We start from the raw sequence: 15,583 nt of genomic DNA on the forward strand, positions 1-15,583 counted from the left end.
AGTGACTTTTCATGATTACACAGAATCTTTGATTAGTCACTGGTAGTTTGTTTTAACTTGTCTTTTTAACTTAGTTTTGGTCTTAAGAACATTTTTTTTCTTATTTGTAAAATAAATAATGATCAAAGAAGTCCCAAAATGCTTTACATAGATTCTCATTACTCATTGAAGTAGGTTCATTGAATTCAAGCAGGAGGAATGCAACCAAGCTACTCTTAAGTGGAAGTAAAGCGACAAAAATTAAGAAAATAATGTTCTCCCCCTGCCTCATACACACACACAAGGAAATAGAAGAGTATTTTCATGAAATACATGGGTTACTTTTTTCCCCTCCCTGAGTTGGATGTACCTTTTATGTGCTTCTTGCTTACTGCGACATTCTTCACAGTAATATTTGTATTCACTGCACAGAGTTTCTGTATTGCTGAAACCCCTGAATTAAAAAAAAAGAAAAAGAAATGCTATAGATACTAGTTTCTTATCTGAACTATACATATAAACAAGTACAATAAACATAATTTTATACTCTTAAGGGTACATAAGCTAAAATTTGCTAAGTTTGTGAGCTTTTAGTTTTACTTCTTCCTTTCTAGGTAACAGATAATAGACAAATTATGAAAATTCAAATTTTTGCGTCTACCTTAAACAATGAGTGATTGAAGTATTCTGCTCCACATCAACTGAAAGGTCTAAGAAGTCTTCATCTTTGCTGCTTATCTACAGGAAAAAAAGAACCAATAGATTATAACTAAAACTAGTTATACTAATTTACCTTAGCTTTTCAGTACCATTTTCTGTTGACAGAATGCATCTTTTACCTTATCACAGCCTTTTAAAAATTGTTACAAGTGGCCTTTCTATTTCAGAGATTTGCTAGAACTCTGTTTCTCATTTTGTTCAGGAATAGGGAAGTGTGTATGTCTGTGGGGCTGTATAACACCAGTTATCATTATGCTGTGATTTCAGCTTAACAACATTAATACCAAGTTCCTTCTACACCTCCCTCTTTTCAAAACAGTACAATTGCTAGGATTCTTCTATTTAGTACTGTCACCTCTGTTCTTCCCCTATGATTCCCTCCAGCTGAAAGTTATATATTTGCAATCATAGTCTCCCTAATAAAGAGCACAAATACTTTGAAGCCTCTTCCTGCCTAGATTCATACTCTTTAAGGAGCAGCAGATAGCAAATTTGTTGGTAAATGAGAGTTTGGAACTTGGTCTGATAGAGGCAGAGTAGTGCATAGTCATTTCTTACAAAAATGCAAAATTAACAATTAAAGTAAAAAATAAATTCCTAGAATCAGAGAATAAATTCCATCACAAATACTGAAAAATGGAGATGGATTTCAGCTGCCCTGAAAATCAACTATGTTATTAAAATATTTAGGAAATGGCAATCTGCAACCTCAACTTTTGTCTGCTAGTGTTTCCTCTCTGTATCTAGAGATACTCAGTGCCACTGATGAGAATGTCCTCTGCCTTTTATGACTCCTAGGTACAAAAGTAAATATTTTTAGAAAAGATGTCTGGCTGCAGTTTCTTGATAGAAAACAGGAAAAGTTAAACAGCTACAGGAGAACCAAGGTCAGTTGATCTTTAAAACACATGAGATTCATCTTCCCTTTTCAACTCAGGATAAAAATATATTTGCAAAGTTGTTCTCTGATTATCAAGAGATAAGAAACACACAGTTGCTAAGGGCAGCATACATAGAGAATAAAGAGGAAAATACAGGTGGTCAAGACAACTATTTTTGAGAATTAATATCCCATTGCAAACCACTTTTGGAATTACCAAACTTGTGTTTGTAACACTAAGAATTCTGGTGGAAAACATCTTAGCCTAGGGATTAAGAATGGCTCAGAAAAAAAAAAAAAAAAAGAGTTCTAGAAAATACTCTGCTGCAGTCTTCAGCTAGGACAGCTGGAATTTAGGAGTCATGTGATCAGTGCTATTCAGACATGAAATTAGATAATTCTTTCTCTCTAATCAAAGAAAATTCCATGAAACAATAAAGATTTCACAGGCAGCTTTATCCCGTGCAGAAGCTCTAAGGGTGGGGAGGAGATGCAGAAGAGGAAAGGGATGTGTTGTACTTGGTTAAAAAATGATTGGTACTGAAACCAGAAGTTCGCCAAAGGAATTCTTCCATTCTTAGTGATAATACTGATAATACTGCTTTGGAGAGTCTCTTTCAGGTTAGCCAGTCCATTGAGCACTTTGGATCATGAGGAACCATTAAAGGCTTTATTGAAAGAATAGCCAAGTGGATTTTTTCTATCTATGTTGACAATTTAGAAATTGCTATTCTTAATTTTTAAGATATTTTGAACATTAGTATTTTAACTAATGTTAAAATATTTTTTTCCAAGATTAACTCATACAGTTTTAATTAAAAAAAAGAAAAATTATTTTTAAAAGTCACCTTCCACTCTGACCAGCCCTCCCCCCCTTTCAAAATAAACATTCTCTTTCAAATAAACATCACTAAGTTCCTTAGACTAAAGTGGCCAATGCTATATATTTCACTCATCTACAGAATGAAAAAAAGACGGACACAGTCAGAAAACCTCATCACTTGCAGAATCAAGCCCTGATGTGTTCATAAAGCCATCTGAGTTCTCCTAATATGAGCATCTGAATAATAGTGAAGAATTCGGATGTTCCAGTATTTTGCCTAAAGGTGATGGCATGTTGTTTTCACATCAAGGATGTAATCTGCACTCAAACAGCTCATCAGCTGTACTCTGACAACCAATGCCACACAGAACAGAAAACTCAGAAGGCTAACACTCAGGGAATCTGTATTTCTTTCCGTTTGGAATTTCAGTAGCATTCAGTAGCATTCCCTCATTAGGAAGCTGAGGAAGTATGGGCTAGATGAGGTGACGGTGAGGTGGGTTGAGAGCTGGCTGTGTGACAGAACTCAGAGGGTTGTGATCAGCGGCATAGAGTCTAGTTGGAGGCCTGTAACCAGTGGTGTCCCCCAGGGGTCAATACTCGGTCCAATTTTGTTCAGTATATTCATTAATGACCTGGATGATGGGACAGAGTGTATCCTCAGCAAGTTTGCTGATGATACCAAACTGGGAGGGGTGGCTGACACTCCGGAGGGCCATGCTGCCATCCAGCGTGACCTGGACAGGCTGGAGAGCTGGGCAGAGAAGAACCTAATGAGGTTCAACAAAAGCAAGTGCAAGGTCCTGCACCTGGGGAGGAAGAATGCTAAGCACCGGTACAGGTTAGGGGTGGACCTGCTGGGAAGCAGCTCTGAGGAGAAGGATCTGGGGGTCCTGGTAGACAGTAAATTATCCATGAGCCAACAATGTGCCCTTATTGCCAAAAAGGCCAATGGAATCCTGGGCTGCATAGGGAAGACTGTGGCCAGTAGGTCGAAGGAGGTCATTCTCCCCCTCTACTCTGCACTGGTGAGGCCACATCTGGAGTACTGCATCCAGTTTTGGGCTCCCCAGTTCAAGAGGGACAGGGAACTGCTGGAGAGAGTCCAGCGTAGGGCAACTAAGATGACGGAGGGACTGGAGCATCTCCCTTATGAAGAAAGGCTGAGAGAGCTGGGACTCTTTAGCCTGGAGAAGAGAAGGCTGAGGGGAGACCTTATTATGGCATACAAGTATCTAAAGGGCGGGTTTAAGGAGGATGGAGCCAGACTCTTTTCAGTGGTTCCCAGTGACAGGACAAGGGGCAATGGGCACAAGCTAGAACATAGGAAGTTCCATTCAAATACACGGAAAAACTTCTTTACGGTGAGAGTGACAGAGCACTGGAACAGGCTGCCCAGGGAGGTTGTGGAGTCCCCTTCTCTGGAGATTTTCATGACCTGCCTGGATGCAGTCCTGAGTACTGTGCTCTAGGCAATCCTGCTCTAGCAGGGGAGTTGGACTAGATGATCTCTAGAGGTCCCTTCCTACTCTGAAGTTTCTGTGACTCTGTGTGATTCTGTGAATCAGCTCACTGACAAAAAAGCTTTTGCAACTGAAGGCTTCCATGTTTGCTAAGACAGAAGCTATTTTCAAATGAAGCTGAAACAAAGGGCATGATTTATCTTTGTTTCAAACAAAAAAAAGAGATAAATAAAAGAGAGAGGAAAAAAGGAGTAGGGCATAGTTAAGGCTTCTATAGTACTAACGTGAGACCACTGAGGTTTTCCTTATTGCCTTCTCTCAGTCCACAGTAGAATTGAACAAAAGATTTTTATGCCTTGTGGAGTCATTTGAACACAAGAGCAAGACCATCAGCTGGAGAAAAACATTATCAATGTGTTTGGTGCTTTTAACCCAAGACAATTTCCTATTTTTCTCTGTAGAAGCACTGCCCACAACTAGCCATTTCATATTTAATCTTAATGAAATCAATTACATTATTTTCTGTTATACTGTTATTCTTTCTTTAAATTGTGAGAGAAATTTGTAGAACCAATGAACTTCTAGATCATTTTTATCAATTAGCCACAAAAAATTTGTAATATTTATGTCATCATACTGCCTCTGCCAAGGAAGGGGGAAAGTATGATAACAATAAATCACATTAAAAGTATGTAAAGACAACTTACAATCTGTTTTGTAACTTTATAATTTTGTAATTTTATAGTGTGGCTTGACCCATGACACAAATCTTTCTTAAAGAATCACATCTGTATTCCTTATATTCCACTGTCCATACTTAAACTGAGGATAAATCTTCAGTCAGTTCATTTCTTATCTTAAAGACGGGCTAACGGCACAGTGTGTCCTGGAAAGGAGTTCTTTTCTATAATCAGGGCAATTGAAATTGGAATAAAACCTTGCCATGCTGATTTTAGGAACATTGAGTAGGTTTGGCCAGTTAGAAGATAATCATTCTCACTTGCAGCAGAGATATATTATGCTTTATATTTAAGTATGCATTAAATTCCAAATTTACATAAAAAATATACTAAGGTTATTGTCTTATTGTTAAGAAGCACTAATTCATTCCACAATTGCTGTGTAATCTTCTACATGAGATATATCCAAGTACTCCTGACATTTTAGATTATATTTCTAAACACAGAAAGACTCTGAATGCCAACAGCGCCCAACAAACATTAAAAAAATCACAGCTGCTCACTATCTTTGAAAATAAGACACTATTCACAGTAGTATTACTTATTTAATGTGTCAAAATGTGTTTCTAAGTGCCCATTTTCAGGTCACTGTGTTTTAATTAGACACAAGGTTATGTATTGAATAGACAGAAGCTGATAGGGCTTGGAAAACAAAGTCCCTAACATACTAAACCAAGTGTATTAGAACACCAAATTTAAAATTCAGCTGGCCAAGGAGGCACAGTGGCAGACAGACGTGGCGTATCCTATTCAGCAACAGTTAACAAAAAAATAGAACTGAGCAATATTAGTAAAAATCACAAAATTGTGATAAGCCTGATAACTAATAATGCTGGCACAGAGCATATCAGCATTTTAAAATTGTATTAAGGACTGTACCTAGATCAAAATCGTGACAGCGGTAATTCACTGTAATTCACTGTTCCATAGTGAGGAAAGGTAGTGATGTCATTCATGTCAAGAGACTAAGCTAAACTCATGTTTCAAGAAGAAAAAAAAAGCAGTTCAAGAACTAAAACAGAAGCAATTGACAGTAGCCATGAAATAGTTATTAGGGAGGGGAAATCTAACAGAAAAAAAAAAAAGTATGGTAGCTAGAAATCAGCACCTAAATTACTCAAAATACCAAGATCGACTGAAGTCTGAAGTTACATTACATATGACATTAGGAAGCTATTTTCTTTGAAATAAAGTGAGTGGTGGGTATTTCTAGAAGATGGAAAAAATTGCATGTGAAATATATAGGTTTAATCTGATTAATTCCTCCCTTCCAACATTATGCTGAAATGTGTGCGTTATCTAATTAACTTAATGAAAATAGGTATAAAGAGTCATAGCAAAATACAGTCATTTAGCTTTTTACAATATCTAAGGCCTAGACCATGACAGAATTACTGTAATTTTCAAGTTGTCATGCTTTTTCGCTTTCTCAAGCAGGTAAAATTCAATTATGAGTTTTTCTGAACTATATGCTTTCTCTTATTGTAGAACTATTCTAACAGAAAATTTTATTATAGCTTAGCCAAAGAAGGAGCTTATTTCTCAGTCTAGTATTAGAAGAATTTCTGTGGACAGACATTTAAGAAAGGATTATTTTTCCTGCACATTAAGTTATGTTCTTTGAGAATCCCAGTCTCAGCTCTCAGTGTCAAAAAACAACCATAGTATCTTGATTCCAATGGCTTTAAATTTAAAAACTAGAAATAGGTGGAAACTGGTTCAGAATACTTATTTATGGAATGTATCACTACACATGACATTAAGTTATTGAGACATAAAATCTGAGAAGAAGTCCACATGTTCAAGTAGCAGGCTTCATTGCTCTTACAAATATATCAATTTAGAATTTTCTAATCTAAATTTTGAAGTCGATTATGATCACACTGACAAAAATTCAATTGAGCATTTTCCCAATATTGACTAAGAGCCTTTTCCTACAATTCATGCATCAGCTGCTGAAATTTTCTCACTAACAAAGAAAAAATGCAAATCTTCAGATGAATGTAAGATTTCTAAAGAAGTAAATTAATCTAGTATGCTAGTCTGTTGAGATAAATCACAGAATGGTAGGGGCTGGAAGGGACCTCTGGAGATCATCTAGTCCAACCCCCCTGCCAGAGCAGGGTCACCCAGAGCAGGTTGCACAGGAACGCGTCCAGGCAGGTTTTGAATGTCTCCAGAGATGGAGACTCCACCACCTCTCTGGGCAGCCTGTGCCAGTGCTCTGCCACCCTCAGGGTAAAGAAGTTCCTCCTCATGTTTAGGTGGAGCTTCCTATGTTTGAGTTTGTGCCCGTTACCTCTTGTCCTATTGCAGGGTACCACTGAAAAGAGCCTGGCTCCATCCTCCTGACACCCACCCCTTGAGTATTTATAAGTATTGATAAGATCCCCCCTCAAATGAATCATGAAACATGAAGTTCTGAAACATGGAAGAATTCATTTTATGACGTATAAACATACTTACAGTTTCACATGTAAGACATCTGGTTTCATTAGTTAATGTTCCCTGAAAGATTTCATGAACCCAGGTTGGGTCTGGCGGGCTGTTATTTTCATTGTCAATGTTGCCATTAGGTAGGCGACCATTTTGTTTCTCTTGTTTTCTCTCCTCTTGCAAGATATCCGCAATTGTATTTAATAGATAGTTTAAGAACTCATGTGCATCTTGTTGCATGTAGTTATCAAAAAGCTCTACAAGATAAAACAACAGAAGATTTTTTTTAATTAACTGGTTAGTGCTACACTATAAAAAAGTTTTTAAAAGAAGTCGAATTTCAAAACCAGTCTTCATTTCATGTCTTGAATCATTCATGGCAATACAACACCAACCCAAAACGCATGCTTCAACAACTAAGCCAAAAATATAGGGGGTGGGAACAGGGGAGGGCAAGTCAGCTTACATTCGCAGAAATCTCTCAGCTGATCAGAATTAACAGAAGAGTGAACCATTCTGCAAGAAAACACAGGTCTACATATAGTGCCGCCTGAAATGTTATAGCTTATCCCATCCAGTCTCCAGATGACAGGTCACGATGATCTGGATCCCCTACAGGGGCTATGCTATCTCTGCCAAGCTTAGGTCAATGTCTTGGATAACAGAGGGCATCTCAAATGGCATTAGATGTTGATATCTTCCAGAAATGAACTGGGAATTATGACAGGAAATGTTTCATTGTCTATATGTTCTGTCACAGGAAGAACATGAACAATAAATGCTCAAAACATTGCTTTATTTATTTTCACTTTAGGGTTTTCAGTCCACTGCTGCTCTGTCATAAGCACAGTGTCATCAATACTAGAATGTCATCAATACAATGAAAAGAAGATTAAAAACTTAAAGATATATATTTATATCTTTATAAAGAAATATATTTAAACAACCATTTTATTTCTCAAAGTTCTTTAAGTAAGGTAGTATTTGTAGAAGCCATGTCAAATTAGCCTAAAGTTCTATCCACAGCAAGAACAAACAGGTTTCAAATTAGGACTTCGAGTAATAGACAGATTTTTCTTTGAAGATCCAAAATACTGCTTCTGGCGATTGGTATACGGGCACCTCTATTACCGGTGGACTTGTTGGATAGATAATAATGGATTCACTATGCTTTCTGTTTCATGTCCTCAGTTTGTCAACATCTCTAAGCATAATAGTTTTAGGATTAATTCAGTGGAAGGAGAACAGTTTCACTGGCACATACTTGTGATGTATAGCAATGATACAGATTAAAGCACAAATCTGAACTCTCTTACAGAAAGTCTGTCTAGTCTACTCTCTTGTTTATGTTCAAATTGGTACTACCCTGAAAACATCATTTATTTTAGTCCCCTGGGATAACAACCTGAGAAATCCTTTGCTGTCACAAATCCTCATATTAGGAATGGGACTAAGAAAACCATAAAGACATGAGTCAGATTTAGTAATAGTTACCTGTTCTCTCTATGACTAGGAATTGTTACAAGGACATTTACCTGCCAATTTAAAAAGCATCCTATATCGCTAGCTAATAACATACAAGTCTTTTAACGTACAATTACTTCAATTAATGGTAACTTGCAATTTGCTTGTAGCAATACTAAGAGACTGGCCTTCAGTGGAGGGATGGTTCCCAGGACTGGAAAGATGAAGCACAAAGATATTCATTGAAGCTTAAGTTTTGAAGTGCATACAGGGATTGCATGGAAGCTTTACTATAATTCGCTTGATGGCATCCAGGAGTAAACTCCATATAGGAAAAATAATAATAATAATAATCCTGAGTTATTAGCAAAGTAGGAGAATTGGATGCTGATCTAGATCATTTGAACAGCTTAAGTAATGCAATAGGTCAGCCATGAGTACGAACCAAGTAGTTTATTTAATGAACTACTACACTATTTTTGAGAAGTAAGAATAAGTTCAACTCTGAATCTAGCCAACTATTAAGGTCTTTATTTAATCAAGTAAATCAAGGCAGAACAAGAGCTACAAGTATCTTGAGGTGAAACATTTCAGAGATTCTTTACAGTGTTACATCATGGACCTCTCAGCGCTATGTGTCCAGTCAGTAAATTAGCATTAAATACAACAGAATGAAAGCTACACATTGTTCATTTTATGATTAGAAGAAATTTAAGTAAACATAACAGTATACCTTCAGCTGACTTCAAGTCAGCAGCTGCTGCCCAGTCAGTTAAGCTTTAAGGTCATTAATATATGTACATTGTATTCAGACTTTGAAAATAAAGATGGAATAGCAGCATTGTGGTCTGGAATACATTAAGATTACCTTCTCAGTCATCACTCTGGTATAGCTGGATACTGACTGGAATAGAATCTAGATCAGCGTTGCTTACCTACCTGATTCTTTAACTCCTCTTTAAAACTCAAAATTGTATACCTTTACAATAAGCTCTTCATAGCATATATGATGTCCTGACAATTTACGCTGCCTGACAATTTAGCCATTTATTTGTAGAAAAGGTGAAAGTATCATCATTAAAAGAGATCCAAAAGGCAACAAAAGCTGAACTTTCACATCTGATTTCTCTAATGAAGATTTTCCAATTGCCTTCCCCTGCTTAGAATTTTAACATCATGACATAATTAAGCATTAAAAAGAACTCTTTCTAAAAAGAACTTAATGGCTCCTGTGGTTTACTTTCTGCTTTCCGTTTGAACCATTCTCCACGTTCGTCATAGTTAGTCAACAGTCATTGACATAATTAACTACTTCCATAAATTCAGCAACATACAAGCATACTGAGTCAAGTATACTTACCGAAGAATTGAATGACAGTTTTCTATTCTGCATAGGTAAGAGATTGTACATTACCTGAAAGCTTTTTTTCAAAAAATATTATTACAACTCATGGTGTGCATTTGCTGGAAGGGTCACTTCAAATTAGAAATGTCATTATACTCCTTTAGTTCTTGTTTTTACTACAGAGATATTCATCATAACATTTAAACACCTTTTTAGTCTGCATATATAGTCTTGGAGAGACTATACAACAGTGTAATAATGTCTATTGCAGCAGTGTTAAATATGGTACCTCACACAGTTTGTTATTATTACAAGGTTTCATTTACATTTTAATATGGAATTATTTTCTAAAACATTTCAACTAATTAGCCCTGCAGATAAGAAACAAGAAATGGTTAAAATCTCTGGAAATCTCTTGAAATTTAGGATATCAATGACAATAAAAAAAATTATCCAAAACTACTTCGTGATTTTAAAATTTATTAATCCTTTAAAAAGTAGGTCAACTAAGTATTGCAGAAATTCTCATGGAATTTAAAAATTTGTGGGGTTTTAAGCTAGATTCTTGCAGGGAAGTCTTAATGTCCTTTCCACACACTCAGGAGACCGATTCCTCCATTCAGAGAGTAATGTGTTTTTTAAACAGGGAACAAAAGTTTTAGAGTGAATTATGATTATAAAAATACAATTCATAGAAAGGCAAAATTAGCAAGCAATTTCATAAGCAGTCACTAACTATACACTCAGTTCTACATGAAGAGAGAGAGACAAGGATTCTGCCTCAAAATGGCTCCAGAATTATAAGGTGAATAAGGGTCACCTCTTCGTTCTACTGCAGGACCAAGAACACCTTCCATGCATAACAAATATGTAGGTATTCCGCTATGTCATCTTCAGAATTAAACCATAATTCCTATGATTATTACACAAGAAAAAGAAAAAAAAGTTACCATTTTCTTTTCGTAATCTTGTTATAAATTTCTTGGGAGGTATTACTCCAACTTTTTTCTTCTGGGTGGCTATACTGTGGAAGAGATCGGCTAAGCACGTAAGGAGATTCTCTTTTTTTCTTGGTTGACTCTTGTATGCTAAGACTTTGTCTCGAAATGGTCGACAAAAATAAAGTGCCTGAAGAACTGAATTGCAGTAGCATGTATTCCCGAACTATAAAATAAGAGAGAGATTTATTAGTCTCCATTGTATTACTGTAGAGAGGTAAAATTAAAGCCAAAGTATAAGAGAATGCATAAGCAGGGGCAAATTTTCTGTAAGTCATTTCTTCTTGACTTTAAGATAGTACACCGTACTTCTGTTTTACAAGGATTAAAAAGTATGCTGTAAGTAAATGCAAGAAAAACCTAGGTAAACTTGAACAATACTATATGATTTTGTCTCACTTTTAAATTTAATTTATTAGTCATATTTTGCATTTACTTGGGTCAATGTTCAACAAATACCACCAATGTCACAGCTCCTAAAATATGTCCAGGTAAAAATATCTATCCATCTACAGCAAGTCAGCCACAACAGTAAAAAACAGGCACAGCATGATCTTGTACTGTGAAGAAATTCAGCTGTAAATTGAGAGCTTCTCAGACACTTCAGAAATTGGATTCTCCAAATCTTATTACTTGTGATCAAAGTCAGAAATAACTGCTTTAACCTGTTCCTACATTTTCAGTTCTCATTTTAGGGTGACAGGATTCGCATTCAGAGTTTGCTTAAAACAATACAACACGGCTTGTTCAGGATTCAAAGCGATGGCACGGTTGGTAGTTTCAAATCGAGACTGAAAGGAAAAGAATGCACAATTTGGACACACACATTTTGAAGGAGGCAAGCCACTGAACTGAAAGGGGGCAGTTAGAAAAGCATCCATAACCCGCTTTGTATCAGGACACTCCAGATGTCCCTCTTCCCCAGACTCTTTCCAGCTCTTAGGCACTTGAGCCTTGTGATCATTGACACTGTCTCCAGCTCACCCCAATGCTGCAAACCTCCCCTTCACCTCTGCGAAGGCATCATGAGCTGCCACTCTCAATGAGCCACTCTCAATTTTATGCTGCCCTCCTCCAGTGAAACCTATTATCTAACACTGAAATTGTGAGAAAAATCTTTATAAGGCCCTCAGCAAGTAATCCAACCTTTCAGCTGCAGTCATTCAACCTGCAAATTGAAGTACACACTTACTACACACATTCTGTAAAATGTAAAAATAACGTTCATATTTACATTTTAAATAAATAGAGATAGTAGCATATACGGGTAGCAAATTCTAAGACTATATTTTGGTGGGGAGACTGTTATATAGCAAAACCAGTGCATTTAGAGATATTTTAAGAGCAGGTTCTTTCAACAGAGAAAAAGAACTAAAAGCTTTTACATCTTAGGAATAACAGGGAAGTAACTGTTTTTTGCTCTCTCCTGATTAAGACAATGACAAACAAGCGCACCGTGCAATTTAATCACAAAACTGGAAAGTAAATTGTTTTCCTTTATTTGAAATTAATGAAATATGAAGAAGTACTTTCCAAATACACAAGACACACTCAAAGAATGAGTAAGAAGTGTATTTTAAAAAAATTATTAATTACTTTTAAGATGTCCATATTAAAAAGTGAGGAAATTAAAGTCCATCTTTTTTTTTTCCTTAAGCTAGGGAAAATGTTTATATTAGCTTCTTTGTGGTCCAAATCTGCACTCAAGCAGCTCAATGGACTTAAGAGAAAAAACAGGGCTTTTTCCTTAAAGGAAGCAGATGAAATCACACAGTAGTTTATGTCAAAACATTTAATATTGTAAGCTAACTATTTATGAGTTTATAATTAAAAATAGCCATAAAAAGAGATTCACATTAAAATGATAAGAAAGTTCTTAAAATTAAATCGAATGGGAAAAGTGATAAAATTTCTACAGCAAGTGTCAAAAGATGAAAAGGCAGCAAATTAGAAATTTCATAACATTCCAATTTTAAAAAGGAACAATCTGATGATAAATTAATTAGAATGGCAAACGTGCAGTGAGAGACGACCAAAATATAAAGCAACAGAGAACTCAGAACACTGAACAAAATTCAGATTAATTTAATATGAATGTATGTTAACCTACATGCCTGTGGGTAGGAAATAAAAGCAAGCAGATTAAGTTCATAAAAGGTTTTCCTCAACAAAATTCAGAAAGACAGTAGGCAACAGAAGACTGTTTGAAAACAAACTCCTGAAGAAAATTTAATTAGTTCACATTTGTTTTATACTTAAAGCATCAGTCTTCATTGCTTCAAAACCTAAAATCTTTTCAAAATAAAAGCTTCCAATCATCAAAAAATTATAATGGTACCTCTACTAAAAAACAAGGGGGAAAAGGTGGGGAGGTTTCCAGACTAAGTAAATAGGGAATTTGCTACATGAAAAAACGCTGGTCTTACCACCATTATTACTTTACTTCTCAGCTTTGACTCCAATACAAAAGCACACCGCCCATTTAGAAAACACCCAAGACCATGCTCCAGTCTCCCCATCCTCCCGCCACCTACTGAACGCCTATTCGTTGCTTTCAAATTCTGCTTCTTCAATACTCTGCTCTCCTGCTAACCTGGCCAACAGACACCTTCCTTGTCCCCTCACTTTACAGTTAGCACTGCCTCAGAAGCACAGTAGAAAACTATAATAAAGACCATCATTGTAATTTTGTATCTTAAACTGTCAGCCTGTACAGAATAGTGAAACTCTATCTCGTTCAGAGAGATGTAATAGAGACTATATGCAGCAGAGTTATTTTAACTCATGTTTTCAACCGGTTTATTGCTTGCCTCCATGTTTCTGTGCGGACCACCTTAAGATGTGCATATTTAAGAAAAGTAAAAAAAAAAAATTTTCTCTTTTTTCAGTTTATATTGTTCTTCTGTTCTAAATTCTGAGAAATCAGATTATTTATTTTCACAAAAACACTGCACACCCCTCTTTTTTTTTTTTAAAATTCCCAAACAACACCCAAACCTGTGTGGAAATAAAAAAAAAATAAACGACAGTCAGGAAAGTTGCAACAAAAACACCACACACTCACTAAGCCTTATAGCCTTATAGTTTACTCTTGAGATGCAGCATACTACTGGGAAGAACCTTTGATGTTGAACCACACAGACCTACAAAAATGAACAAGAGGTCTAAAAGAACTTAGATCTGCTTAAAACACTGTCTTTGTGCAGCACTAGGATTCCTCCCAGCTCTGATGCACTGGCAGCTCTGACAACTTTATTTGTTGCAATGGGCCACATCAGTAAATAGGATTTCTCCAAAACACACACCCATTGCAAGAGACTGAATAAGCAAACTTTCTGCTCTAGAAGTCTGGTAAACCGATGAAGAGGTACCAGAGTAGCTCTTATGAGATTAAAAATGTTAATTATTTCATATTTATTGGATAAAATCATTGATTTAACTTGTGAAGCACGTTGATTTGAATAATTTGCATTACTGTGCCGTAGAGGGAAAGAATGACAGGGAGACTGGGATGTTCCTGATTGTCCATGTGCATGGGACATCATACTAATAACATTTTCATCTTATCATGTATCTTGAATATTTCCTGCTGATTTAGTGAATGGTATTGTTCCTTCAAGAGTAAGCTGAATTTTCCATTTAGTCTGACAGAATCAAACATCCCATCAACCATCTGGTCTTCCATATGCTTCCCATAATTGCCCTTTCTTAATTCTTCTTTTACCTCTCAAATTGTTCTATTAGCGCATCCTCTGAATAATCCCTAGATTCTGCCACAAAGCTGAAGAGGAGATGAGACAGTGTTTCCGCCTTCTCTTCTTTTACACTACCTCTAGATAAACACTACGTTTACAATTGACAGATCTCTCTTTCAAAATTATCATCTTTATCTGAAATTCTGTCCTGCATTCCAGACATCTCAAATGGCTAGCTATCACACAACTGGCAGAGAGCTATTGATTTCCACATTATCTCCATTTTTTCCATTACTCTGGACATAGTTAGGACAAACAAAATCGATAAACAAATTAGAAAAATTTAGCAGTAAATGTTAACGAACTCTAAGAGCTTCACTTCTTGTAATTGCTATAAAACAATTACAGAAATCAATGAAGGCATAAATTGTGATTTCTATCACTTCACTACGATTTCTATCTTCACTGTGATTTCTATCGCTAAAGATAGAAATCTTTATTATCTAATTAACTAATATTTCTCTTAATTATCATTAGCTCAGTTATTCTTTCTGAATGGCCATTGGCCATAGTTTGCTAATGAAGATGTCACTACCTTTCCGTTTCCAGGTAGATTTAAATTCTGCAAGCTTATTACACATTTATGGCATATTCATACTGTGTTAGTAAACACAATCTGTATAATGGATCTGATAACCATCCAAGCAACAATATGACTGAATTTCCTTAGCCAGCCACCGTACGTGAAAAACACAGCACCAATGTGCCATAGGTGTAACAGAATCCCACTTCACAATTTGTTACAATTCAAAGAAGTTTGGTCCATAAAACTTTATTGTTTGAAGCTAAAATAAGCAACATTCCTGTACTACACAGAAAGTTAAGAGATCTCTTAGTTGCCTCCCTCTTATGTGTATGGTTGAGGACAATGACTTAAAGACAGTTCTCTCCTCAAATTGCCTACTCCCTCTGGACTACAGAAAGCCAGAATGTGTTGACATTCATTATATATTAGGAAGATTGTCTTTTATCAAAACTTT

At 36.1% G+C, this 15,583-nt stretch overlaps 1 protein-coding gene across 2 annotated transcripts in view; it reads right to left on the bottom strand.

The window, feature by feature from the left end:
- Nucleotides 1-15,583, bottom strand: part of USP12 (ubiquitin specific peptidase 12) — a 43,557-nt gene that overhangs the window by 12,650 nt on the left and 15,324 nt on the right. For both annotated transcript variants that reach the window (XM_063331712.1, XM_063331703.1), the window contains exons 3-6: nt 10,801-11,014; nt 7,072-7,298; nt 641-717; nt 350-433 (exon numbers count right to left, since the gene is read on the bottom strand). In XM_063331712.1, coding sequence (XP_063187782.1) covers nt 350-433; nt 641-717; nt 7,072-7,298; nt 10,801-11,014 — 602 coding nt within the window. The remainder of the gene's footprint in view (nt 1-349; nt 434-640; nt 718-7,071; nt 7,299-10,800; nt 11,015-15,583) is intronic.

The sequence above is a fragment of the Chroicocephalus ridibundus genome, chromosome 1 (assembly GCF_963924245.1).
Source record: "Chroicocephalus ridibundus chromosome 1, bChrRid1.1, whole genome shotgun sequence".
NCBI lineage: Eukaryota > Metazoa > Chordata > Aves > Charadriiformes > Laridae > Chroicocephalus > Chroicocephalus ridibundus.